The sequence below is a fragment of the Rhipicephalus sanguineus genome, chromosome 6 (genome assembly GCF_013339695.2).
Source record: "Rhipicephalus sanguineus isolate Rsan-2018 chromosome 6, BIME_Rsan_1.4, whole genome shotgun sequence".
NCBI classification, from domain to species: domain Eukaryota; kingdom Metazoa; phylum Arthropoda; class Arachnida; order Ixodida; family Ixodidae; genus Rhipicephalus; species Rhipicephalus sanguineus.
In genome coordinates, this window is record NC_051181.1 from 125,957,347 (window position 1) to 125,981,421 (window position 24,075).

Sequence of the window (24,075 nt, forward strand, 5' to 3'; positions counted from 1 at the left end):
GCTTGCGCGCCCGTTGGTGGCGCTCGTGTGCTTGAAAAAGGTCTATTGGTTCTTGTAGTGCACAGCCAGAGCAAATCACAGACGCCACGTTTACGATGACGAAATCCAAGCACGAGAAGTGCGGACTTACATATTTTGATGACCAAACTTCTTGCATAGCTTCCACAGCGTTGCACCTGATGTATAAAACAGAGTATAGACTAAAGGCAGTTTCAATTCAATAGACATCTCACAACGATGACCATGATGACCAGCCTAATCACGAGGAAAGCTTCGCAACCGCAATCAGATATCGCTGGACTTCTGGATGACTTGCAGGGAAGCCATATCCAACTGCACCAAGCTGTTTAAGAAAAACTTCAAGAGCAGCAACGTAAAGATTTTATCTACTGTGCGACTACAATTGTATTAAAAAACAGTAGCTGTTAAAAGTGTCGCGATCTTTTAGCAGCGATGAGTACCCTATTCTGTCCTGTGTACCATAGAACTTCCTATAAAAATTGCTATAGAACGAATTTCTGATACTACAATTGTTTGGTTATTCCAATAAGTACTGATCAGCTCACAGATTTGTGCCATCTTTGCACTTAAAACTTGAGACACACGTTATCTTTCTAAATGTCCAAACACTCAATTTTTTCCTGGACACGGCAAGGCAATCGGTCTACCCACACGTGTGGACAACAATCGCGGGTTGTTGCATTTATGACACAATGGTATTTTGTCTGAAATGACAAATCTGCTAAGACACCGAGCCATTTGAAGCCAGAATGACAAAGTGACGCCAGTCCTTACATTGCCTATAATTCCAATGCCAGGCGAACTGCCAGGCTTACAAACTCACATAGACACTTAGTGCCAGCGTTCTCTAGACAGTAATCATTGTAGAAGAGCCTATGTTGTGAAAGAGATAATGACATACAGGGTAAGCTGGGAACTATTAACGTTCAAACACGGTTCTCACAAACACAGCTCGAACACATACTACTTCAAGCTTGAGAGCACTGAACCCACTCGCCTCAGATTTTATTGTACTATTCAACATGTTTTTCGATCTTGCGAACTTTATCACGTGCAGCTGCTACACTGAGAGTTCAGCTCGGGCTGAAAATGCAATGTATTTTTTTATGAACATAAATTCATTTGCATTACTATTGTGCACTTATATGCTGTACAATAAAACCCTTGTAAGCTTTTACCAGTGACGCTCTTTCACTTAAGTTGTGGATTCCATAGAAGTTTACTACTTCCTTTTCGGTATACTAGGTACAAATCTTTAGCTACAAGTTTTACTTACGTCGTAGTCGGATATCTCTTCATATTTCTGAAGGAACAAATGAGGAGGTGAATTCAAAGGTACTACAAAGCATCCAAAGATAGTACTACAAAGCATTCCTGCAGTGGTTGGATAACCGTGACCACAATATTTCTATTGAATAATCTTAACTAAGATTTTTGAGACAAGATTAAGAGAGAGAAGAGGAGTTGAGCAGCAGAATTTACACGTATAACAACTGGTCAATTACAGTTGTCGATTAAACTGATAGTAAAGTGCCAAAGGGAGGGAAAAGGCGCTCGTTCTATTACTCTAGCAATGAATGCAACGTAAAGACGGGCAAGATTAGGGAAGTTACAGGAATAATTTGGCTAATGCAGGAGAGATGTAAGCGGTGATCTCTGCTTACAAGACAGAAGCCTGCTGTGAATTTTGATCGGTTCCTGCAGGCCGCGGCCACAACATTGGGGACGTAACTCTTGACTACCAGAGGTTTTTAATTCACACTTAAATCTAAGCAGGTGGGGTGGTCTTGTACTCAATTGTGCAGTGAAGCATCATAGCCGCTCAGCCATGGCTGCAGATATGACTCTCACCTCATCCTCAATGACGGGAACGTCATCTTCATTTATGACTACGACCGAGCCGGTGCTTGCGACGGGTTGTGGGCGCTCCAGGGCTGGACTCTCGGCAGGAAGTTTATGGGCTGCACACAAATTAAGAAGTAACCAGTATTATATTACAGTAATACCTCGTTAACTCGAAGTAGTAAAAACCAGAAAAAATTTCGAGATAAGCAGATTTTCGAGATAAGCAAAGTTGGGCAAATTCCATTGAGAAGTTCAGATCCAGAAACGTTATCCCTACTGACCAGTTTCTTAACAGGAGCGCCTAACTGGCTCTTTGTAAAGCTTTTGAAGAAAAATTATGACATACAAGCGCTATTAACCAGCTGTGTTTTTCGGCACTGCCTTTTTATTTAGTGCAGAGTGACCGACTAAGGCTGGTCTGCCTCTCAGTAACACTTGGACCTAGCAAAGCGTTCTCGAGTTGCTTAACATATCGCATGTGCCGATCATCCGCGCCGCTGCACTCAAGTTTATTTCGCATCAAGCGAAGCATGTTTCTTGTTTCGGCGGATGTCGTCACCCCTCGAGTAGCTGCGTCGACGCTGCCGTGATCACTGTGCGTGACGCTACAGTGTTTGGCTTAAGAAAATGGTCAAACCAGCCGATGTTGCAGGTTAGATCAGTTTAGCCCACCGCCAAGTCCAGAGAATCGGCCTTATCTGTCGATGTGACTGGAAGGGGCTCCTCTCGCACGATGCCACACATTCAGCGCCGTTTTGACGTCCGGAAACTTCGAGCCTCAAATTCGTTTTTTTGATTAGGGCTACCTTTCTTTGCAGCATCAGTGACTTGCTTTGCTTTGGTGGCGTTATCCTCACCACATCGCACGGCCGACGAAAAAATCCGCGCGACGTGTCTTGCGTAAATAACATGCTGAAATCGCATCTCTGACGGTAAACAAAACGTGTACGACCCGAGCTATTTTGCAGGGCCTTCTTATGTGCACGTCTATAGCGTCACATGACGTGACACATGGTTGCTCGACAAAGTTGGTATGCCGCTAGGTTCCGACTTTACTTTCGGGAACAGTGGCCACTTCGTCGTAAACGCGGCAGCCTCGCGCGAACCTTGTGAAACCTATGACATTTTGCCGCTAGTATTTTGTGAAACGGTTCGGCGGCGAAGTTTTGGTTCCATTCTCAGTCGAGATTTCGAGATAACCGAAAGTGGGCACGGAAATACTTCGAGATAAAAGGGCAATAAATACATTGCGCCTATGGAAAATGGTTCGGTACCGCGGAAAACTTCGACTTAGCCGATTTTTCGAGATATGCGAGTTCGAGTTAACGAGGTATTACTGTATATTATTTTAATTAAATTGCAGAGCACTGTGTGTAGGAATAATATTTTGGATATGAAGGACACTTTATTCATTGTCTAACGTTAGCTTTCACCAGCGCAGCAATTGACGGCAAAGGGTTATGTGCAGCGACGAAAATAAGAAACTTGTGGGCATCGAATGGTATCAGCTCGTGCACGGCAGGGTGGGTTGGAGATTATGAGGTTATTGGAAGAGGCCTTCGTCCTGCAATGGAACCGGCAGATGATGATAACGATGGCGACCTTATCCTTGCATTTTCACGTACAAAACAAAAACCTCAATGCACAGCTAGTTTTGCGTTCAAGGTCACATAATTGTTTTAAACAAAATTCACCATTAGCCCTGCCTTATTGGTCAAATTGGTCTAACAGTTTCGGGCCTCACCCATGATGTCAGAACAACAAGTATGCAGAGGTTATACTAAGTTACACTAATGAAACTCGTAAATGTGCAGAATAGACAACAAATGTACCCGTTCCAAAACGAAACAGAAAACGGTAGTGAATTGTGTTATGAAAGAAAAAGAAAGGCTTGATGGCTCTTATGCCGCCACGCGAAACATAATCATGAACAAATAAGATCACTCTCGCCACCAGCTACATGTGCCAAGTGCCAGAACCTGAACAAATGATGGGCGGCCGGCCTTTTATTCCATTCAGAATGGAGCATCCTCCAGCAATTCCAAAAAAAGAGTTGCTTCTTAAAGGATACTGACACTAATTTTCGTAGCCGAGTTCACTCCGTCATACAAATCTCCTGTATACAGAGCAAGTGTGAAGCTGGGTAGATGCTGGTAAGATATTTTATTTTGATACTAAAGTCAATTTTCACACGACGCAGCCACTGACATCAACACTAGCGTGACTTCAGGCTACAGTGTCAGTTCTGGTGACTTCATGCACCAGTATTGCTAGTTGTGATGACATCAAGCACCAAGACGTACAAGATGGCTGCTTGTGCGTCACCAACAGAGCCATGCAGCGGAGTGGCCGTGAAAACGTCACGATATCTTGCGCGAGCACGTGCCGAGAAGTTCATACCATGTTGTGACGACAGGATACAGTACGAACAGAAACTGCCTTTTAAGAACATGTTGTAATTAGTTTTTCAGGGCACTCGCACGCTTACCAGTACATTTTTTGAGCTCTTCAGGATTTGGGTCTTTCACTTGACGCAAAAAAGGAAAAGCTACAACTGAAAATTTTCGTGTCAGTACTCCTTTAATGTCCTGTTCAGCGTACAAATGTGATGGGGCGTTTCTGTGGCTTTTGTTGCATCTTGTGACAATCAAACACAATGGGCATGACACGGAACATTTTGACCAATCACACGGAGCACTGTTGGCAGATACGGGACAGAAGAACGGAATAGCTTTACTTTATAACCCTCGATGACTCGTGTCGCCGCCCACCTGATTTCTTGTCCAACAGCATGGAGACCTCTTCAAGGCAGCTGCAGCTTGATGCAAGCTCGGCTTTGACTTCAGCAAGTAGGAAGCTGACGTTGGCTTCCAGCGGCTCAATTTGAGAATCCTCCGCAATGGATTACGTGATGCTTTCGACTGCCTGGGTACTGCGACATGTAGTTAGAAGTGAAAGAAAGAAGCGGAATTTTTTTGGGGGGCTCGTTGCTTTGTAAGACACAACCAAGTGAATCCAACAGACAAAAAGTTTTAAACTAATAATTGCCCCTCAGTTTACATTTCATTGGGTACGACACCACCTCTGCACAAAGCTCCAACAGACAATTACGCCAAGAAAAGTATAGGGGACATTGTTGTCTTTAACTGTAGTGTGGTAATTAGGATGTTATTTAAAAAAAAAAAAGAAAAATTACCCTTTCCATTGGTGGGATTCGAACTGACAACTTACGAGTGTTGTGGGTTCGGATCCAACCGAAGAAAAGGGTGATTTTTTGTCCACTTTCATTCCTTTCAATTTATGTGATTATTACTATAGTTAAAGACAGCAACTAATGCCCCCTATGCCTTCCTTAGCCTACATGCCTGTTCGATTCATTTAGTTACGTAATTAGAAGTGAGGCTCAAGTCTTATAGTTCAATATCCAGCTAATTACCCGGTTTAGATTTCGCAGTGAGAACACAAGTGGTCAAAGGATAAGGGCGCAGCCGTGTATGACGTAAGGTTTTTACTAGTGCAAGGGTCAAGTGTGGCTAAAGAACACAGTGGCTATGATTTTAAAGACGATAGTCTTTCTTGGGAACTTAAACGCAGAAATTTAAACACAGAAATTTTGGGAACCTAAACGCAGAAATTTTGGTCTGTCTGTCTGTCTGTCTTTCTGTCACACGTTTCAATTTCAGCCTGGACGTCCAAAGTTTAAGCACTCGCTGAACGCCCAGCCATCTTGAAATGGTAGCTGCGTTCATACTTGTGAACAAGCAAATATTATGCATATCTGAGGTGCAACATCAATACGTAAGTATTAGGTGGTGCGTTCCTTTACTATAAAATACATAGATATGTAATTCTAAAGACCCTAGTGTTTCTTAGGCTGTGCTGAAACGGCCAGCAGAAAAAAAAAACGGCCGGCAGAAGACTATCGTCTTTCGACGACATTTAAAGCGTAGCACGCAGATACGTGGCCAATTTTTAAGCTAGCAGTGAGCAATGATGTACAACGAAAAAATGTAACACGACTAGTATAGAAAGGCCCGAAACTGGCTGCTATAAAATTGCATAAAATATAAATAGAGATTAAAAATATCGTAAGGGCAAGTAGAAAGAAGAACGAAGAATGTAACACAGCTGTAAAGAGGCCTAATATCGTAAAATCATGAAAGTGCAGCCGTGTCGAGGAAGGACTAGCTTTGCAGGCAATATCATGTGTATACAGAGGCCACACAGAAATCTCTCATAAGTACAATTTGTAGATCTAAGTGCTACACAGTGCTGTTCAACATTCATTGCTTGGACACAAAGTATTGGAGCAACAATTTATATGGAGAAAAAGGTTCTATTTGAACTCTTTAAAGCCATTAACATGTTAAACTGCAATACCTGCCCTGCAGTCACTAAGGTGTAAGATGAGGAGCTGTTATATTCTTATGCTGGTCTATTATACATCTAAAAAAAAAGAAATATTACCGTTTCAAGGCTGCCATCAAATGGAGCCCCAAGCTATGAGTGGCCATGTGTAGCTCGTGGGGTGTCGCACGCAGCGACCGCAGTGGCCTGCTCTCTAGTTCCTCCCTCACCTGGCTGCTCTTGTAGAACTGGTAGGCATTGCAGAAGTTCCTCATCTGCGCCTGAATGCTGGCTCTGAGATCGGTAACGATTGTCTTCAGTGACAGGGCATCAAAGAGACCTGCAAACGCAGCAGTGATCAAGTCAGACATAACTTTTGACCGATTCAGTAGATTGCGTAGAGGGAAGTCGGTTCACTAGACTTTGTCCAGTTTTCTAGCCTAAATTTGGTGAAGGGAATAGGGGAGTAAGAGAGAGAGAGAGAAAGAAGACATGAGTCTAGATGACGTAGACTAGTGGAGCTATTATAGAACTGTCCATTTAGTGGACTGTCCATTTCAGCCACTGTTTACTGGCCGGAGCTTGACGAGCAGCGTGCCCCCAATTTCAGGTTCTTCTTCCTCAACATCATTTTGACGTCATGGAGCTTTTCCAACTCTCTACATGATTGAGAGGAATGGAATGCTCTTCACCATGGTGAATGCAGCCTCCTGAGACCTACTTTTGTCTGTATGTATCTCGGAGGCCATGCATTAGCTCTGATTCCATGATCACGTTAGCCCTTGAATTAGGTTTAATTCGACCTCCCATTGAAAGCACCTGTGGAGGTTGGCACGCACTTCCTGTACCATTCGCAGGTATCTGGGACAGGCTCATATGCAAGGACAGACATGTCAACTTCCTTTCTTCTAAAGCTGAGTTTGCTGTGCAGGTGCGGTGTGTCGATGTGGTCAAGAGTGCAGTGATGTCACGGCTTGCTGCTTTTTCGAGTAACTGAATGCGCTCCGTCGCAACGTCCACTAGATGGACAGTTTGAGAGTTGCTCCCTAGATCTTGCACAAGTGCCGTAACATACTATAATAGTAACTGTACTAAAATAATTGAATATTTTGACAGATGCTTCAAATGCATTATCGCTTGCAACGGCAAGGGTCCAAGCTGCAACAATAAATGACCGAAGTAGCACTACTCACAGCTTTTCTTGATTCCCGGCATCAAAGAAAGCGACAGCCTCCGAAGAAACTCGGAGTGCTGAATGTGCATGAGATACAGCATCGCCTGCGTGGATAGACAGCGTTGATACATTTTAAGCTGCATCTTTTCAGCACTTGCTGTATAGTATTCTACATATCATTCCGATCTGGTGATACACATGTGGGCTATTAGCAGCATTTTTATCTCTACACAATGCAGGAAAGCAGCAGCAAACTTTGGACAGCACAAAATAACAAGACACACAAAAAACAACACTATGAAAACTATTTCAGTGACTTTCTAATGCATATTTTGCTTGCTTCAGGAACTTGACTGGATAAGGTTGCTCTAAGCAGGCCGTTTCGCAATTGCAACATTTCCAAGGATATGGAAAAACACATTTTGTGAATAGAATTCATTTCCCATAAAACTGGGAGAAAATGTTTCTAAAATTGCTGAATATAAACCCAAATTCGTAAACATTATAGGGAATTCGAAAGGCCTAGCAGGTATGATAATGAATGTCATGTTAATTTATGGAATGAGAGAAAGCTGAACCAGTTTGTAATGATTCGTTGCTGGAATATTCGGATTTAGATGACGTAGGCACAGAGAGGAGCGGCCAAATGAAATGCTTGTGCTGTCCATTTTGCTCCTCCCGCTGCATCTACGTTTTCTATACCAAAAACACGAATTCTTTAAAGAGCAGTGGTATCGACAGGGAACTCGTAATTAGCAAACTAAAGGAGTTGTTCATGCCAAGACTGAAGCAGCAATAGTCTAGCAGCACACGTTACCTTGAGAGATGAGAGAAAGAAATTTTCAGTTCCTTCTTCAAGGGCTTTGCCAAGTGGTGCAAAAAGCTCTGCACTGACATCTTCAGGTGCTGTGTATGCCAGGTAGATGGTGCTCACGTAGAGTTCACCTTCAAGTGGAACAGTGTACTGACAGCATGGTTAAGGTCTTCAATACTGCACCGCAGCTGCGCACACAGGCTGGCAAAACAAACTGAACTCACTCAGACTATTAGTAATATTTCTTGTTTACGGCTCAATCAGATTCAGACTCACTCACACTCTGCTTAGCATCACCAGCATCAATTCAGAATACCGTATACACTCGACTAAGGGCCGCGCTCATGTAAGGGCCGCTCCTCCCCAACTTGGCAGTCCAAATTTTGAAAAAAAAAAAAAAAATCTCGCCACCAAACAACAGCGTCGTCGCATCTCGCATATGGCGCATTTTGTGAGAGCCACCAGATGGCACTAGCTGTCCCGTGGCTTCGTCACGCGGCGCTATCTGTGAGCTTCGGGCGCACGGCACTATCTGAAAGATCTTGTCGTTTTTCTCGCCGGCGCCACTGATCCGATGAAGAAGCAACACCGATGAAGACATCTAGCGAGGATGTCCGCAGCTAGATGCCAGATATCCCATTGTTAGGTATATATGGCACGATTAAATAGGTTTTTCCATGCGTGGATAGAAAATTGAACAAAAATATCACACTTCCGTGGAAAAGCCGCACCCCATCAAAATCGCTGAAAAAAAGTGCGGCCCTTGCACGAGTGCGTACGGTATGTTCGTTTGTATCCCTGAATGGAGTACTAGTAGAAAATGATTCCGGTACAATCCACAGAAATGATTCTATCGAAAGGATATGACTCAATGGCTTCCAAAGTGGCACTCTTTCTGATGAGGAAGAGCTCTCGGGTCCACAGGAACACAGACTTCCGTAGCTCGGGGCACTGTCTCTGAGGATCCAAGTTTGGCATGAGCATGTTCATCTCGATTCGGTGAACAGGCACATTGTGAGAAGCCCTGAAACATAGTCAAGCCATGTTCTGGAAATCCCACTTAGAACCAGGCTGCCATAATCATGTAAACGCTGTTCATGTTACACACCAAACAGTCAAGGTTACTTCTCAACGCACAGTAAATCTGCAGTGCATAGTTCAAGGAAGAATGGGTGCTGGTTGCACTTGACTATTCTAGTCTACTGGGCTAGTGGACAGGAGTGGACAATGCTAGTTTAGAAATGTCAAGCACATATGTCCTCAACCACACATTCATCTATCGCAGTACTCGGTTGTATGCCCAACAAGTTGGGAACATGAAGGTTCTTTAAGGTTCAATATAATATTGAAACAAATGTTTCAGTAAGCAATGGTTCAACATGGGGGCCTGTATTTGAAGTCCCAGCGAAAACACACTGTTCAGCCACTGTTAGTCATTTGGATACCACGTGACAGATAATAAGTGGCACGAAATGTGAACTATTATCTATAGTCATACATACAATTTTGATTATAGATTCTACCTATCTTCACTACTGGTATTTTTCCCAATTCTGGCCCCGAAAATTATGTCTTTTTTTAGGTGAACCCCAAAAAACTGCTTCTGAAAGCCACGGTTCACTTCCCACGGGGTACTTTGCATTAAAAAATTACGTTAAATATCAGCAAAGATGCTCACAGGGTAAAGCCGCGGGCCACTACTTCAGCTTCCTGGATAATCTGCAGGCACTTCCTGATCATGACTTGCACTTCTTGCATCGTGCACAGCAGGCTGTGAATGTTTGCTCGGTACTGACGTAAAAGGCAGTACTTCACTAGGATCATTCCGGCAACCAACAGCAGTGCGCAGGCCACTATCCCCAAAAGCAGGCTTTCGGTGTTGCTCTGTTGTTCTGCAGACAGACATCTGGCAACAAGGCACACGACGACAGCAGCAACAATGCTGTAGGTACTGCGAGGAAAGAAAAAAAGAACCACAACTGTAAATTTCCAAGAACGGAGTTTTCAGCGATCCACAGCGACACCACATTTTCTTTTAAAGGGGTAATGAACCAGTCTTCCTAAGTATTTATCAAAAAACCTCAGTAGTATTGGAGTTTGATTGCTGCAAGAATTTCTTGGATCTGTCAAGAACGAGTGGAGTTGCAGGGGTTTGTCACACGCTCTTTCTCTTCTCTCGTCTTTACAAGCATGCTAGAAGCAAGCAGGGAGGGATGGCATGGGGGAAGAAGTTACGTCAGCGTGCATCATGACATTGAGCGAGCGGGATGAAACGCTATCGCTCCCTCCCATTGTGATTCCTATGTGTGAGTGTTGCTCACTGTCAAATGTTAGCAGACTGTGGAGCGCTGCGCCGGCACATGGCGGCACCCCTTGGCAACGAGCGCACCTGATCTAAACGCCACTCTCGATTTATGTTAGCTATTGGCCAATAGCATGCTACCTGCTGTTCGATGTCAAACAGCAGGCACCAGCATCTCCGAAGAGAGCGAGCACAGGCCTCTGTATGAAAACAGGGTGCCTGAGAAAATGGCAACTTCGCACTCCACTTGTAAACTCTCCTTGTCAGCACGAATACAAGATTTGGCTGAGATGTTTATAGAAGTGTTTGCTATCCTCGGGATGTTTTCCCACCAAGCCTGAGGGATGGTTCATGCGTAAGATGATGAGAAAACGTTCTTAATCTGTAGATGATGCTGCCCTGAACCTGCGAGCCAAGTATCATTCCACTTCGTGAAGCAGGGTGTCCATATTCTCGAATGAAAGATTGCTTGCTTAACCCCGCTTTTGCGGTTTTTGATTCTCCTTCTACTATGTCCTGCACATGGCATCATCTCCACCCACTTTGTAATTGCTCATGATCACAATTTACTCCCAAGCAATAGCTTAGCATGCACGCACAAAGATTCTTCTCATAGCATTCATCTTCCACCCAAGTGACAAAGTATAGACTTGAGACTTTTGCGGCAGCTGGCACAAAAAAGTGCCGAACATACAACATTTCATTAATCATGTTGGTTGCTGCCTTTCCTTTGCAGGTTCTGTCACGTAAATGATGACACAGAACTTTACGGTTTCTCTAACACTTATCTTGCACTTGGTGCCATCAACTTGTCATAGTCATTCCTCATCATTGAAGTTGATAATCCACATTTGTTGTTTCAAAAAAAAAGAAACTCTCGAAATTCCCGAGAAGAATTATTAAAGATAAGCTAAGACAAAGAATGAGCAAAATGTATCATCCAATAAAATTTTACTTGGGCATCTATGCAAGCTAAAACATGCTAGACCTACAAAAGTGACACAGAAATGACGGTACTGACAACGAACTGCAAGACTCTGCTAAACTTTGCAAATGAGGCAAATCTGCTGTCAAGTAACGGCCTTCACTGTAAACTATAATTGTTTCCGCAGATGTCACATGGCTGTGACGGTGAAGAAAGCGAAATGCAGCCTGTAAAGATGAAACACTTTATTGGGCGAACTTGTCCCCAGTAAAAGAAGTAGCACTCAAAGTGTAGTGAAAGTGACAAGCACAGACGTCGGTCATCGGTAATCTGATGAGTGGCACGGTACGTTGGCATTTATACTTGTGGCATCGAAGATTCCAGCTTTAACATTGGTGGCCGCGTTACTTCCAGAATAAACTCTACTGTTCACATTTTGCGCTCAAGCTTATCAGAACAATCTAAAATAATCAGGAATGTTCGACATACAGGCGCGGTGCGCACAAGGCAGTAGTTACATGTGTAACGGGTCAGTTACATGAAAATAGGAAAAGAAGAAAATGTGGCAATATACTCACAGAAAGCTGCCTTGAAAATTCGCTTTGTTTGCACTCAAATCTCTGGCTTCAAGGAGATTTCTAAGAAAGCGTTGGTCTTCCTCATCGAGGCACGGGCTTCCCAGGATGGTTTCTAAGAAAGGTTCTCCATCCTGAAAGATGAACACAAAGTTTGCAATTTCTTTATATACGTATCAAAATTTGCTTTAAAGAGATCATAAAAGTAACCCTTCCATGTGGAGTCTTTGTTACTACTTGTGCTGTCACTCTTTTAATGTCAGGTTGCTTGCTATGGTTATTAAGATTGTGCAAACAATTTTTTGTGAATACAAAGATTAAAATTGTATAGTAGTCATTTTCGGTACTGAAAGTATTTCTTGCCGCAAACCTGCAGAAGTTCTCCATATCTTTTATTTTTTTGCAACTTTTCTGAGTATGTGAACTTATAATGTCCCCATTCAAGATATAATACGTAGGCATTTTATTCTTCCTACTGAATTTAACATATCAAATAGGAGAGCATGTTTCTGAACTAAGGCTATTTCTGCAGCTGTGTACTGTCTGAGTGGATGACAGTAAAAAGAATGCAAGCATACAGTGACATGCACAGATACTCAAGTACAGCTGGGACTGTATTCTCAATGTACCACTTTTAGAATTTTTACTTTTGGAAGTTTCTGGCACAACAGCTTCACTCGTGTAACAGGCATTCCACCTACTATGTTACCCTATTTGCCATCTATTGACAGCGATGTCCTTGAATGTGATTGACCAACAATCGTTTGTGATTGAGTAAAAAAAGTTTATTTTGGAAGAAAGAAAATTAAAACAGAACTGTGGCCAACATACATATAACTCGTGCTTGGTGATACCATTAAAAAACTAGTAGTGTGGGCATAAGCTAAACATTGTGATGGTTAAAAATGTTGAAAAGCAGGAAATACTCGCAAAATAGTGAAACGATTGTACAACTGCTGATTTTGCTTTGCACAGCCCACTTGAATAAAGGGTGAGGACATTTGGCTGGAAAATAACGTAAGTGAATGTACGTGTGACATCAACTCTATCCAGCTGAGAGAGAAAAAGATGCCCTGCTATTAGAATATGGTGAGGAGCAGACTGCTTGAAGATGCAGCATAACTTATCAACCTTTAGAATAATGAGTTGCCATTGCCATGGGAGGCCTCCTGTCACGAATTTCGGGTGGCCCGGTGCGATGGACTCAGTCAAAGACTCGGTTATTGGCAAACAACATTTATCAAACAAAGCCACGACACCCCAAAAGTATACAAATATACAAAAATGACAAGCAACAATAAGCAAACTTAAACAATCTCTTCAATCTAAGCATTAAATCTTTCTCACGGTACTCTCCTGCTAACATAGGTTCACAAGCCTATCATCACGATCGCTACTTCGCTGCGCCGCTCTTACTTGATGCTTTCGACCTCGTTGTGCATAAGTCCAGTCACCGTCGATCTCCTCCGCGAGTCGCCCTCGACTATCTTGTGTGACAAGTTAGCCGTCGCCTGTCAACAGAGGTCGTCGTCCACCGAGGCTTGCCTGCTAGACCCGTTAGGCCTAACGTCGTCGTCGATTCCTTCGCCCCGCATATGGCGTTCCATCGCTGACGTGGCCCTCCGGGGACTGCCTTCGGTGGCTTGCTTCGGAAGGGGTCTTGCGCCGGGAACGTCCGTACTTGCGGGGCGCGGTCACTGCATCGCCGAGGTGCCTTGCTCGAACGTCGTCGATCTCGCCGGCCTCACCTCGGGACGCCCGCGTCACCGGCCGCAGACCCGAACGCCCGTCGCTGCCGTCGCCAGTGCGTCCCCAGGTGAAAATTTCCTGCTGGTTTTCTGCTGGTTTGTGCTGGTTTCTGGTGGAACCAGCAGGACAGCTGCTGGTTTCCTACTGGTTGTACTGGTTCCAGCAGGATGCTTACTGGTCCTCTACTGGTTCCAGCAGGGTGCTTGCTGGTTTTATGCTGGTCCCAGCAAGCATCCTGCTGACTGTACTGGTTCCAGCAGGGTGCCTACTGGTTCTGTGTACTGGTTCCAGCAAGATACTGGTTTTCTGCTAGGATGCTGCTGGAACCACCAGGTAACCTGCTGGTTTTCAGTTGGCTTGAACTGGTTCAAGCAATGCACATGAAATCGGTGTGAATTAACAGCTGCAAATCCCCTTTCAAGCATCGTTTCAGCTAGAAATCGCTCTGGCTTGGAATTTTCATTCCAAGCTGGCTGGAAATAAGAACCATTCCTAGCTTGAAAGGGCATTTTCAGAGTCGGGAAGTCATATTTTCAGCTGGATATTTTTTCCAGTTTTCAGTTGGGAAATAATGTGCTAGCAGAAAATTTTCCTCTCTTAAAGTACAAAAACAACTCCAGCTGCATTACAGTGCGCTAATAACAAGTGACGTACATAGCATGGTGTGCATTCATAAGATCATAATCTTCATCACACTGTACATAGTGCACATTTTACAACAGAGATCTAAAGTGCCCCGTACGACAGGGTTGCAAAAAATATCGCCGAAAAAAAAAACGCAATTTTATTCGACCTTTCCTGTAGATGTGCGTCCGACCGACACGGCTCATATTGCTAATGTAAACGTCCAACTAAATTTTGGTCATACTTAACCGTTGCGCAAACAGGTAGTGTTCACGGCATAGCGGTTACTTCCCTGCGAAAAGGAGCTTCTTGTTATTATTGTTATGAACATTCACCATTCTCAGCTGCCACGATCGGACAGCAGCGAACTGAAGCGAACACCGCCGTAAAGAACGCGGCATTGCTAAGTGAGGTCATTTTTGTTGACATGTCAGAGCAGTAGTCTCGTATCTTTTCTTGATGTTTTCCGACGCTATTGCTAAATAGTGACCAACTTTATAATATAAATACTACATTGTGAAAAAGTTGTCTTTTTTATTTACGTGTAACAGCATTACAATGGTGGCCAATACACCGTATAAATTATCATGCCATCGCGTAGCGCCGTAGCTTCGTACAGCACATGACGGCTAGTCGTGATGCCTTCTTTGCATGTGTGTGCTCGCCAGTGCAGCGAAGTCGCGAGTTTACTAGCAGAACCTGTGCGGCATTAATTAACATGTTATAGTTTTTGTTCAGTTTCATCTGTGGAAAGCGTGCGAGTCAATAGCAGCATATCACCGAGTCTTTTTGGTGCTGTACTAATGCGTCTTGACAGTGCCTCGAGGGCATTTCCTCAGCTCTCATTCTTCCATTTGTCTAATGCCCGCTGTGTCTCGAGCCAATCAAATATGTAGCGAACGTTTGTCCCAGCTCTGTGCTTTATCTAAGCGCAGTTCATTGCACCTTGGGTACGCGTTTTGCCTGTCTGCGCGAAGCACACATACCGGTTTGTGTAAGGAGTCTTATCTCCGTGCAACTTAACATTGCGCTATGGACAAACAACGAAGCCATCGTCTTGCCGCTCCGAAAGGGAGAATTGAAAATCTCTCTAGCTTTTCGGCTGCTCCTGAGCAACGACGAATAACCATTCAGTCACGGTCGCAAGCCTAACATGTTTAAATCTACCGAAGTCCATTGCCAGGCTCCGAATTAATGGGCAGGAAATTGGATCCTGGCAGGTCTCTGCCAATTGTCACGAATTTTCGGGTGATTGCCGGTGCGATGGACTCGTCAAAGACTCGTGTTATTGGCAAACAACATTTATCAAACAAAGCCATCTCTGTCAATCAAGGCCATTAAATCTTTCTCACGGTCCTCTGTCCTGCTAACATAGATTCACAAGCCTATCATCACGATCGCTACTTCGTTGCGCCCGCTCTATACTTGATGCTTTCGACCTCGTTGTGCATAAGTCCGTCACCGTCGATCTCCTCCGCGAGTGGGATCTTTGTGACAAGTTAGCCTCACCTGTCAACAAGAGGGGTCCACCGAGGCTTGCGCTGGAACCGTTAGCCTACTCGCCGGTTCCTTGGCCTGCTGGTTCCATCGCCTGCTGTTCCATCACCTCCGGGGACTGTTCCTTCGGTGGCTTGCTCGGAAGGGGTCTTGCGCCGGGATCACGTGCTACTTGCGGGGCGCGGTCACTGCATCACCGAGGTGCCAGTTGCTCGAACGTCGTCGATCTCGCCGGCCTCACCTCGGGACGCCCCGTCACCGGCCGCAGACCCGAACGCCCGTCGCTGCCGTCGCCAGTGCGTCTGCTGGCGATGCGACCTTCCTTCGCCGAGCCCACGAAGACAATCCCAGCTCATTGCTCTTCGTCCTCCTTCATAGCTCGGTTCGCGTGCCTCGAGCTCTGTGGAATATTCCAAGCATGCGCTCGTGCCGCTTCGAATGTCTTGAGGACTTCTTCGTCATCTTTTTGCCTCCGAGGGGTTCTTACTCATGACATACGCCCCCTTTTCCAAGAGTTTTTTTCTCAAAAAACTGCTTCTTGTCACCATCTATCGCTTGCCATAGCCTTGTTCAGTAACTTCGCACATCCTTTTGCTTGCCTTGTGTTCACACTTGTGTTCACTCACTGCTCATCACAACGCACTTACGGAAACACATCCCAAAATACTACACTGAACCCATTCCAATGTCCAGCGGTTCACAAAAAGCAGAACTACACACAATACGCAGCCTTCACTGTTCAAAAATGTTCAGAAATTCATGGTTCACAGAGCACTACTTCAGAATAAAGTCACCCGCTTCTCTGCATATAACTTATTACACTTAATTTTTTTTTTTTCACAGAGCAGCCACCAGTTCGATACGACCTACTTAAACCTATGCTTTTTCACGTTCCGCGTCTTCTTCAACTTCTTCCTGCGTCTATTCACATGTAGTCTAGAACGCTTCCTACAGCTGCTGCCTGCGTTCCTACTCTTAATTAGCCGAGGCTTCTTCGGATCCACTTTCCCAGGCTGCGTCCTACCTAGATGTCTGTTACTGGTTCCTTGACCCACTCTATTTTGAGCCAGGTAATTATAAGATACTTTACGCGTTTTCGGAGCATTCTTTTCTTTTCGTCTTACGCGTCTGCCATTGGCAACTTTGGCGCCCCTCCTTGCGTTCTGCTGACAAATACGACCAGTTTTAGGTGCTTTCGGTAGTGTCTCCATTTCGTCCAGTTTTAAGCATCTAACACCATGCGCTTCCAGCACGCCGTTAATCCTGCTACCATCTGGCATTATATCTCGTGAACGCTGAATTCTTGTTCCTTCAACTGGCATGCACATCAGCGAATAGCAATGTTCTATCCCTTTGTTGCCTGGATGCGTCGCGTTCGCTTCCTCCGTGCCCTGTTCAACAACATCAGCATGCTGTTCACTAACCGTGGCCTTACTCCAACTATAGGCAACATCTGAGGCCTTTTCCTTCAGCTCATTACTTAAATGAGTGCTCTCATTTACCCTAAACGCGTGCTCGCTACCCAATTGCTCAACTGCAGCACAACAATGAACATCACACATACTAACTGCTCTTGATGGAACCTCTATGGGCATTCCTTCATCCAGTCTAATGCCCGCTGTGTCTCGAGCCAATCGCGATTTGCGTTCTAGCAGCTCCTTATCTCTAGCGTAGGCTTCTTGAGCTTGGGCGCGTTTTGCCTCGAGTCTATCTTCGAGCTCTTTTCGCGCGAGCTCCCTCTCTTTTCGTGCTCTATTCCAAGAAACTCCAACGCCTCTTCTTTTGAATAACCTCAGTCTCTCGCTAAGCTCAGAATCTTGACGAAGTCCATTGCCAGAGCTCCGAAATCCGTAATGGGCAGGAAATTGGATCCTGGCAGGCTCGCCAATTGTCACGAATTTCGGGTGGCCCGGTGCGATGGACTCAGTCAAAGACTCGGTTATTGGCAAACAACATTTATCAAACAAAGCCATCTCTTCAATCTAAGCATTAAATCTTTCTCACGGTCCTCTCCTGCTAACATAGGTTCACAAGCCTATCATCACGATCGCTACTTCGTTGCGCCGCTCTTACTTGATGCTTTCGACCTCGTTGTGCATAAGTCCAGTCACCGTCGATCTCCTCCGCGAGTCGCCCTCGACTATCTTGTGTGACAAGTTAGCCGTCACCTGTCAACAGAGGTCGTCGTCCACCGAGGCTTGCCTGCTAGACCCGTTAGGCCTAACGTCGCCGTCGATTCCTTCGCCCCGCATGGCGTTCCATCGCTGACGTGGCCCTCCGGGGACTGCCTTCGGTGGCTTGCTTCGGAAGGGGTCTTGCGCCGGGAACGTGCGTACTTGCGGGGCGCGGTCACTGCATCGCCGAGGTGCCTTGCTCGAACGTCGTCGATCTCGCCGGCCTCACCTCGGGACGCCCGCGTCACCGGCCGCAGACCCGAACGCCCGTCGCTGCCGTCGCCAGTGCGTCTGCTGGCGATGCGACCTTCCTTCGCCGAGCCCACGAAGACAATCCCAGCTCATTGCTCTTCGTCCTCCTTCATAGCTCGGTTCGCGTGCCTCGAGCTCTGTGGAATATTCCAAGCATGCGCTCGTGCCGCTTCGAATGTCTTGAGGACTTCTTCGTCATCTTTTTGCCTCCGAGGGGTTCTTACTCATGACATACGCCCCCTTTTTCCAAGAGTTTTTTTCTCAAAAAACTGCTTCTTGTCACCATCTATCGCTTGCCATAGCCTTGTTCAGTAACTTCGCACATCCTTTTGCTTGCCTTGTGTTCACACTTGTGTTCACTCACTGCTCATCACAACGCACTTACGGAAACACATCCCAAAATACTACACTGAACCCATTCCAATGTCCAGCGGTTCACAAAAAGCAGAACTACACACAATACGCAGCCTTCACTGTTCAAAAATGTTCAGAAATTCATGGTTCACAGAGCACTATTCAGAATAAAGTCACCCGCTTCTCTGCATATAACTTATTACACTTAATTTTTTTTTTTCACAGAGCAGCCACCAGTTCGATACGACCTACTTAAACCTATGCTTTTTCACGTTCCGCGTCTTCTTCAACTTCTTCCTGCGTCTATTCACATGTAGTCTAGAACGCTTCCTACAGCTGCTGCCTGCGTTCCTACTCTTAATTAGCCGAGGCTTCTTCGGATCCACTTTCCCAGGCTGCGTCCTACCTAGATGTCTGTTACTGGTTCCTTGACCCACTCTATTTTGAGCCAGGTAATTATAAGATACTTTACGCGTTTTCGGAGCATTCTTTTCTTTTCGTCTTACGCGTCTGCCATTGGCAACTTTGGCGCCCCTCCTTGCGTTCTGCTGACAAATACGACCAGTTTTAGGTGCTTTCGGTAGTGTCTCCATTTCGTCCAGTTTTAAGCATCTAACACCATGCGCTTCCAGCACGCCGTTAATCCTGCTACCATCTGGCATTATATCTCGTGAACGCTGAATTCTTGTTCCTTCAACTGGCATGCACATCAGCGAATAGCAATGTTCTATCCCTTTGTTGCCTGGATGCGTCGCGTTCGCTTCCTCCGTGCCCTGTTCAACAACATCAGCATGCTGTTCACTAACCGTGGCCTTACTCCAACTATAGGCAACATCTGAGGCCTTTTCCTTCAGCTCATTACTTAAATGAGTGCTCTCATTTACCCTAAACGCGTGCTCGCTACCCAATTGCTCAACTGCAGCACAACAATGAACATCACACATACTAACTGCTCTTGATGGAACCTCTATGGGCATTCCTTCATCCAGTCTAATGCCCGCTGTGTCTCGAGCCAATCGCGATTTGCGTTCTAGCAGCTCCTTATCTCTAGCGTAGGCTTCTTGAGCTTGGGCGCGTTTTGCCTCGAGTCTATCTTCGAGCTCTTTTCGCGCGAGCTCCCTCTCTTTTCGTGCTCTATTCCAAGAAACTCCAACGCCTCTTCTTTTGAATAACCTCAGTCTCTCGCTAAGCTCAGAATCTTGACGAAGTCCATTGCCAGAGCTCCGAAATCCGTAATGGGCAGGAAATTGGATCCTGGCAGGCTCGCCAATTGTCACGAATTTCGGGTGGCCCGGTGCGATGGACTCAGTCAAAGACTCGGTTATTGGCAAACAACATTTATCAAACAAAGCCATCTCTTCAATCTAAGCATTAAATCTTTCTCACGGTCCTCTCCTGCTAACATAGGTTCACAAGCCTATCATCACGATCGCTACTTCGTTGCGCCGCTCTTACTTGATGCTTTCGACCTCGTTGTGCATAAGTCCAGTCACCGTCGATCTCCTCCGCGAGTCGCCCTCGACTATCTTGTGTGACAAGTTAGCCGTCACCTGTCAACAGAGGTCGTCGTCCACCGAGGCTTGCCTGCTAGACCCGTTAGGCCTAACGTCGCCGTCGATTCCTTCGCCCCGCATGGCGTTCCATCGCTGACGTGGCCCTCCGGGACTGCCTTCGGTGGCTTGCTTCGGAAGGGGTCTTGCGCCGGGAACGTGCGTACTTGCGGGGCGCGGTCACTGCATCGCCGAGGTGCCTTGCTCGAACGTCGTCGATCTCGCCGGCCTCACCTCGGGACGCCCGCGTCACCGGCCGCAGACCCGAACGCCCGTCGCTGCCGTCGCCAGTGCGTCTGCTGGCGATGCGACCTTCCTTCGCCGAGCCCACGAAGACAATCCCAGCTCATTGCTCTTCGTCCTCCTTCATAGCTCGGTTCGCGTGCCTCGAGCTCTGTGGAATATTCCAAGCATGCGCTCGTGCCGCTTCGAATGTCTTGAGGACTTCTTCGTCATCTTTTTGCCTCCGAGGGGTTCTTACTCATGACATACGCCCCCTTTTTCCAAGAGTTTTTTTCTCAAAAAACTGCTTCTTGTCACCATCTATCGCTTGCCATAGCCTTGTTCAGTAACTTCGCACATCCTTTTGCTTGCCTTGTGTTCACACTTGTGTTCACTCACTGCTCATCACAACGCACTTACGGAAACACATCCCAAAATACTACACTGAACCCATTCCAATGTCCAGCGGTTCACAAAAAGCAGAACTACACACAATACGCAGCCTTCACTGTTCAAAAATGTTCAGAAATTCATGGTTCACAGAGCACTATTCAGAATAAAGTCACCCGCTTCTCTGCATATAACTTATTACACTTAATTTTTTTTTTTTCACAGAGCAGCCACCAGTTCGATACGACCTACTTAAACCTATGCTTTTTCACGTTCCGCGTCTTCTTCAACTTCTTCCTGCGTCTATTCACATGTAGTCTAGAACGCTTCCTACAGCTGCTGCCTGCGTTCCTACTCTTAATTAGCCGAGGCTTCTTCGGATCCACTTTCCCAGGCTGCGTCCTACCTAGATGTCTGTTACTGGTTCCTTGACCCACTCTATTTTGAGCCAGGTAATTATAAGATACTTTACGCGTTTTCGGAGCATTCTTTTCTTTTCGTCTTACGCGTCTGCCATGGCAACTTTGGCGCCCCTCCTTGCGTTCTGCTGACAAATACGACCAGTTTTAGGTGCTTTCGGTAGTGTCTCCATTTCGTCCAGTTTTAAGCATCTAACACCATGCGCTTCCAGCACGCCGTTAATCCTGCTACCATCTGGCATTATATCTCGTGAACGCTGAATTCTTGTTCCTTCAACTGGCATGCACATCAGCGAATAGCAATGTTCTATCCCTTTGTTGCCTGGATGCGTCGCGTTCGCTTCCTCCGTGCCCTGTTCAACAACATCAGCATGCTGTTCACTAACCGTGGCCTTACTCCAACTATAGGCAACATCTGAGGCCTTTTCCTTCAGCTCATTACTTAAATGAGTGCTCTCATTTACCCTAAACGCGTGCTCGCTACCCAATTGCTCAACTGCAGCACAACAATGAACATCACACATACTAACTGCTCTTGATGGAACCTCTATGGGCATTCCTTCATCCAGTCTAATGCCCGCTGTGTCTCGAGCCAATCGCGATTTGCGTTCTAGCAGCTCCTTATCTCTAGCGTAGGCTTCTTGAGCTTGGGCGCGTTTTGCCTCGAGTCTATCTTCGAGCTCTTTTCGCGCGAGCTCCCTCTCTTTTCGTGCTCTATTCCAAGAAACTCCAACGCCTCTTCTTTTGAATAACCTCAGTCTCTCGCTAAGCTCAGAATCTTGACGAAGTCCATTGCCAGAGCTCCGAAATCCGTAATGGGCAGGAAATTGGATCCTGGCAGGCTCGCCAATTGTCACGAATTTCGGGTGGCCCGGCGCGATGGACTCAGTCAAAGACTCGGTTATTGGCAAACAACATTTATCAAACAAAGCCATCTCTTCAATCTAAGCATTAAATCTTTCTCACGGTCCTCTCCTGCTAACATAGGTTCACAAGCCTATCATCACGATCGCTACTTCGTTGCGCCGCTCTTACTTGATGCTTTCGACCTCGTTGTGCATAAGTCCAGTCACCGTCGATCTCCTCCGCGAGTCGCCCTCGACTATCTTGTGTGACAAGTTAGCCGTCACCTGTCAACAGAGGTCGTCGTCCACCGAGGCTTGCCTGCTAGACCCGTTAGGCCTAACGTCGCCGTCGATTCCTTCGCCCCGCATGGCGTTCCATCGCTGACGTGGCCCTCCGGGGACTGCCTTCGGTGGCTTGCTTCGGAAGGGGTCTTGCGCCGGGAACGTGCGTACTTGCGGGGCGCGGTCACTGCATCGCCGAGGTGCCTTGCTCGAACGTCGTCGATCTCGCCGGCCTCACCTCGGGACGCCCGCGTCACCGGCCGCAGACCCGAACGCCCGTCGCTGCCGTCGCCAGTGCGTCTGCTGGCGATGCGACCTTCCTTCGCCGAGCCCACGAAGATTTGTTTGTTTGTTTGTTTGCCCTGAGGAGACTGGCACATACCCACGAGGGGGATTGGCCACACTGACAATTATATATGAAACTTCAAAAAGCAAAAAATAAGCACGAAACGCGATGGAAATAAAAAAGGAAAGAGTTAAGAAGTTAACAAAGCCGCAGGATAACGATTGAAAAAATATATATTTAATAATAAAAAGGAAAAAAAAAGTTGGTATCCGTAGTCGGTATCACGAAGACAATCCCAGCTCATTGCTCTTCGTCCTCCTTCATAGCTCGGTTTGCGTGCCTCGAGCTCTGTGGAATATTCCAAGCACGCGCTCGTGCCGCTTCGAATGTCTTGAGGACTTCTTCGTCATCTTTTTGCCTCCGAGGGGCTCTTACTCATGACACCTCCTCAAAAAGCAGAGCTCACTAAAACGCATATGCGATGTACATACGTTTGCAATACGGTTGTTACAGGGTGCGCATTAGACTGGGACAGAGCCAGATCGGGATTGCATTTCTTGATCGCTACAGGCTTATGTGTTCAAGAAACGGAAGGGAGCAAATTGCGATCAAGAAAAATTCGATGCCGATCGCGCTCGAAGCTGGCCATGACACCTTGTCGCAAGAATTGAACACCAAGAGAGCGAATTTCGGAAAGTAATACGTACTCTGCTCAACTTGCGATCTACAACGCAAGGCGTTTGTTATTGTGATTTGAGAGGATACACACAAAAGCCACAGCGACTATATAGTACATGATTTCTAGCGTACCAGGAAAGAGAGTATCTTGGAACGGGGCAGGTGACACGTTTTTTTTCAGGGTTGGACGCCGATCATCAGAAGTCTGCGCAAACGCAACCTCCGTGTCGGGAAGCTCAAAACCGGCTTCGGTGAGGTGAGCGTACAACGGCGAATTCTGAAAGACAAATGAAACCATGTAGTGATCACTACCAGTCACGCGGCTAATCGTGCGCCCGTGAAATGCAACAACACCCCTGAGGTCTCAATCAAACTCAGCAAAAAAACGCGGCTGAAAACGTGCGCTTTGACAATCGCGCAGTGTTTTGAGTGACCCACGATCGAATCGCGGAATGCGAACTGAAACTGTTTCACAGGATCGCGATCAACTTTACCGGCAGTATGACGCCGTCGTCGTCGAAATCTATCTTCACTTAGCATTCGCTGGAGTCGACTTTCATGCTCATAATTCCTCTAAATTTGGAAACACTTGCGAAATCGAGACTTCAAACGCGAACTAAAACAAGACCAGCCGCTGATGCCGATGCGCCCTTGCTTCCGATTGAGCTTATAATCGCATTACTCGCGCGGAACTAGAAACAGTTACATGTGTTTTAGGGTTTTTAGGCTGCTTCAAGATAAATCGAGCGG

At 46.1% G+C, this 24,075-nt stretch overlaps 1 protein-coding gene across 1 annotated transcript; it reads right to left on the minus strand.

The window, feature by feature from the left end:
- Nucleotides 1-4,643: 4,643 nt before the first annotated feature.
- On the minus strand, nt 4,644-23,970 carry LOC119396361 (uncharacterized). Its single transcript, XM_049417064.1, has 9 exons — nt 23,820-23,970; nt 23,458-23,602; nt 12,007-12,137; nt 9,880-10,152; nt 9,067-9,225; nt 8,205-8,346; nt 7,407-7,491; nt 6,334-6,553; nt 4,644-4,798 (listed from the first exon to the last, which is right to left on the minus strand). The coding sequence occupies exons 4-9, from the start codon at nt 10,023-10,025 to the stop codon at nt 4,771-4,773; spliced, it is 780 nt and encodes a 259-aa protein (XP_049273021.1). The 5' UTR covers nt 10,026-10,152; nt 12,007-12,137; nt 23,458-23,602; nt 23,820-23,970; the 3' UTR covers nt 4,644-4,770.
- Between the last annotated feature and the right edge of the window lie 105 nt (nt 23,971-24,075).

What these genes read in the sequence shown, in the direction of transcription:
- LOC119396361 (XM_049417064.1), bottom strand. Translation starts at nt 10,025, where the DNA reads ATGATCCTAGTGAAGTACTGCCTTTTACGTCAGTACCGAGCAAACATT. An exon ending in GCCGGGAATCAAGAAAAGCT is followed by an intron (nt 6,554 to 7,406) that starts GTGAGTAGTGCT and finishes CTGCGTTTGCAG; the next exon opens with GTCTCTTTGATGCCCTGTCA. An exon ending in TTGATGGCAGCCTTGAAACG is followed by an intron (nt 4,799 to 6,333) that starts GTAATATTTCTT and finishes TACATGTCGCAG; the next exon opens with TACCCAGGCAGTCGAAAGCA.